Source organism: Quercus robur, chromosome 8 (genome assembly GCF_932294415.1).
Source record: "Quercus robur chromosome 8, dhQueRobu3.1, whole genome shotgun sequence".
Lineage (NCBI taxonomy): Eukaryota > Viridiplantae > Streptophyta > Magnoliopsida > Fagales > Fagaceae > Quercus > Quercus robur.
The window spans coordinates 49582610-49585995 of record NC_065541.1 but is presented as its reverse complement, the minus strand read 5'-3'; the positions used below and the strand labels follow the sequence as shown (position 1 = coordinate 49585995).

Sequence of the window (3386 nt, the reverse complement as noted above, 5' to 3'; positions counted from 1 at the left end):
TAAGCCTGCGTTTATAACACTCAACCTGTCGAAAAGGACACCTATATTCAAAGAGGAAATAAAATGCTATAAAAATTAGACCAACCATGTTTACGACTTATTGTTAAGAAACAGCTAATTGTTGGGTTTTCTTTTCTTTTTCTTTTTCTTTTTCTGAAAATTGTTGGAAGATAATTGATTTGACCAAACCAAATCGACTCAGTTCTTGGACGAATTTTAGGGAGCCAACCTTTAGCTATAAATCCAAATCAGAATATTAATTGTAAATCTAGAACAAAAAGTTGATAATCTATATGTTGTCTAGCCTCAAAACAAATTCATACGTAAGAGCCAAAGACCTTTCTTCTGAGTGTTTGAACATTAACAAGCCAAGTCAGGCATTACACTAGCATCTTAACTCTTTACAACCACACAACATTTCTGTGGCGGTTGGAGGCTAGACCCTGTGCAGTGGATCTCAACCATCACATATTATTAATCTGTGTGCGTTTAATTGGCAAAATTAATGATGGCATCAATTGGATTGCCATCGTGGCATCATTTTCCTGCTAAGAGTCTCTGGAAGAGTATTTCAAATTTCTTTTTTCAATTGACTCTTTTTTTTTTTTTTTTTTTTTTTATGGGTCAATTGACATGTTGATGGCATGTATTATAATTTTTTACTATGCTTTTTTTTTTTTAATGAGAAACTTGTAACTTTATTAAGAAGAAAATAAATTCAATACATTATGAACAATAACTGACTCAATCAGCGATGGATTTTCCTCTATCCATGTTACATAATTATCAATATTATCTATTTCTTTGGCAAACTTTGCCAGAAGATGTGTAGGTTTATTGCCATGATGCTTCACATAAGACACTTGAATTGATCTAAAATCCTAAAGTTTGTATGCAATACCATTCAAAACATTTGAGACAACCATAAGAGGAGTACATAATCCCAGTAGAGTGTCAGCTACAATCTTGGAATCACTTTCAACTACCACATCCCTTATACTAGCATTCCACGCAAAAAACACTCCAATTTCCATAGCTTTCACCTCAATCTCCAGCAGACCCAAAGGTTGAAGAAGTTTCTTACTCATTGCTACTGCAACTCTTCCTTCATGATCACAGATCACCACCCCGACCCCAAACCCTCGAATATGACTAAAAACTGCAACATCCACGTTCACCTTGTAATTTGGGGCCATTGGTAATGTCCATAAATCATTCATCTCCATCCTTGGTGAAGCAATAACATGGTTTGCTCCCTGAAATTTAGCAAGCAAAGTCCGAGCTTTTGGCACCACCACTATTGTCGATTGACAAACACTCCCATGTCAAACCGCATTCCTATTAAACCACATGCACCAAGCTACCATAAAAATCATCTCCAAAGTGTCATCTCCAGTGTGTTGGATGAAAATCAAATACCATACCAAGTCCACAAATTCTTGACAATGGATTCCTTGTGTATCAAACATAATACCGAATAAACTGTAAAGAAAGCAAATCAAGATCAGTTGCAAAGTGTCAAGTTGCTACAAAGAAGAATAGAAAGGATAAATGACAATGAGCAGAGTTTGTAGGTTTGTTTTGTTCTATACGACATGTAGCTTTGTATTGTTGTATATAGTTTTAATACTTGGCATGTAATCAGCACGTGATAGGGCTGTTAGCTGTTAGTTCTATTAGTTAGTTTTGGAGGAGAGTAATTAGTTAGTTAGTTCTCTTTACCCGTGTATATAAATAGATCACTGTAACAATTATTTCATTCAATTCAATATATACAGAAATTTATCAATTTCAGATTCTTCTTTCTCTGTTATCTAATATGGTATCAGAGCAGCTAGCACAGTTTCACTGATTTCCTAGCTTCCTCTTTTCTTTTCTCTCAAAATCAGAAAATTTTCTAGAGAAAAATTTCCCCTTTTCTCTTTGATTCAAAGAAATTTTCTTGAGAGATTGTTTTGTTTTTGAGACGTTTTCGTGTTTTCTTCAATTCTGAGCCTTTTCTTGCTTCCGCCTAATTTCTTCGTCTCAATTTTTTTTTCTTCAAAAGTTAGGGTTTCTTCATCAGAGTCTTGAAGCTTTATCAATGGCTTCCTCTGGTTCTACAAGCATCTCCATTGATGAATCGCATCCTTTCTTTCTTCACCATGCCGAGAATCCTGGTTTGGTATTGGTTTCACAACCATTGATTGGGGGTGAGAACTATCCTACATGGGCACGATCTATGGAGAGAGCTCTCAGGATCAAGAGCAAATTCTGGTTGATTGATGGATCAGTTTCTTTGACTTCAGCTATGGAGAAAGTCCCCATCTTGGTTCAAAGCTGGGCACGATGCAATGATATTGTGGTTTCTTGGATCATCAATTGTGTTTCTCCCAGGATTGCCACAAGCATGGTGTATCGTAAAACTGCTAAGGAAGTTTGGAATAAGCTTCAGAACTTGTTTTCCCAGGGTAATGGACCTAGGGTCTATCAATTGCAGAAGGATTTAGCAAGTTTTTCTCAAGGTGAGCTCTCTGTGACTGAGTATTTCACCAATCTTTCAATTTTGTGGGATGAATTACAGAATTATGAACCAATTCCTACCTGTTCTTGTGAGAAATGTGTGTGTAATGTGAATGAAAAGATTTCTAAGATTCATCACAGAGAAGCTGTTATGCAATTTTTGATGGGTCTCAATGATTCTTTCTCTCACGTTCGAGGGCAAATTTTGTTGATGGACCCTATTCCATCTGTTGAGAAAGTGTTCTCTTTATTGATTCAAGATGAGAAGCAAAGATCAGTTGGGCAGGGCAACAATGGTGGTCCTTTTGTTGAGTCTACTGCTCTTGCAGCTAAGGGTACTAGTTTTGGTCCCAAGAACTACAAGGGTAAAGGTAAGGAAAGGCCTACCTGTAGTCATTGTGGTTTGCAAGGTCATACTGTGGAGAAATGTTACAAACTCCACGGCTATCCTCCTGGTTACAAAACCAAAGGCAAAGCTTCCTTGGTTAATCAAGTGTCTGCTCACATTGATTCTCAAGATTCTTTTCTTCATGCACAACCACAGACTCAATTTCCTTTCACTTGAGATCAATATCAGAAAATCCTTGCTATGATTGGAGCTTCATCTCAAGATTCTCCGAATTCTCTTGCTATGGCTAATAGTGTTTCCTTTGCTTCTCATGCCACCACACCTCTGTCAGGTATTGACATTTTGCCTCATGATGTGTTTGATTCTAGACATTCAATTTTTTCTGCAAAAGTTATAAATAGGACAGCTTTTGAGAATCATGTTTGGGTCATTGACACTGGGGCCTCTGATCATATAGTTTGTTCAGTTTCCATGTTGACCACATTTACTTCTATCTCTCAATGTGTTGTTAACTTGCCAAATAATGAGTCTGCTA

The 3386-nt window shown here is 36.8% G+C and overlaps 1 protein-coding gene across 1 annotated transcript; it reads left to right on the top strand.

Moving 5' to 3' along the window:
• Positions 1-2083: 2083 nt before the first annotated feature.
• On the top strand, positions 2084-3067 carry LOC126696416 (uncharacterized). The gene has a single exon (XM_050393162.1). It carries the CDS (start codon positions 2084-2086, stop codon positions 3065-3067), a length of 984 nt encoding a protein of 327 aa, XP_050249119.1.
• Positions 3068-3386: the final 319 nt, after the last annotated feature.

Bases quoted from the DNA above. Each gene is read 5' to 3' on its own strand.
- LOC126696416 (XM_050393162.1), top strand. From the start codon at position 2,084: ATGGCTTCCTCTGGTTCTACAAGCATCTCCATTGATGAATCGCATCCT.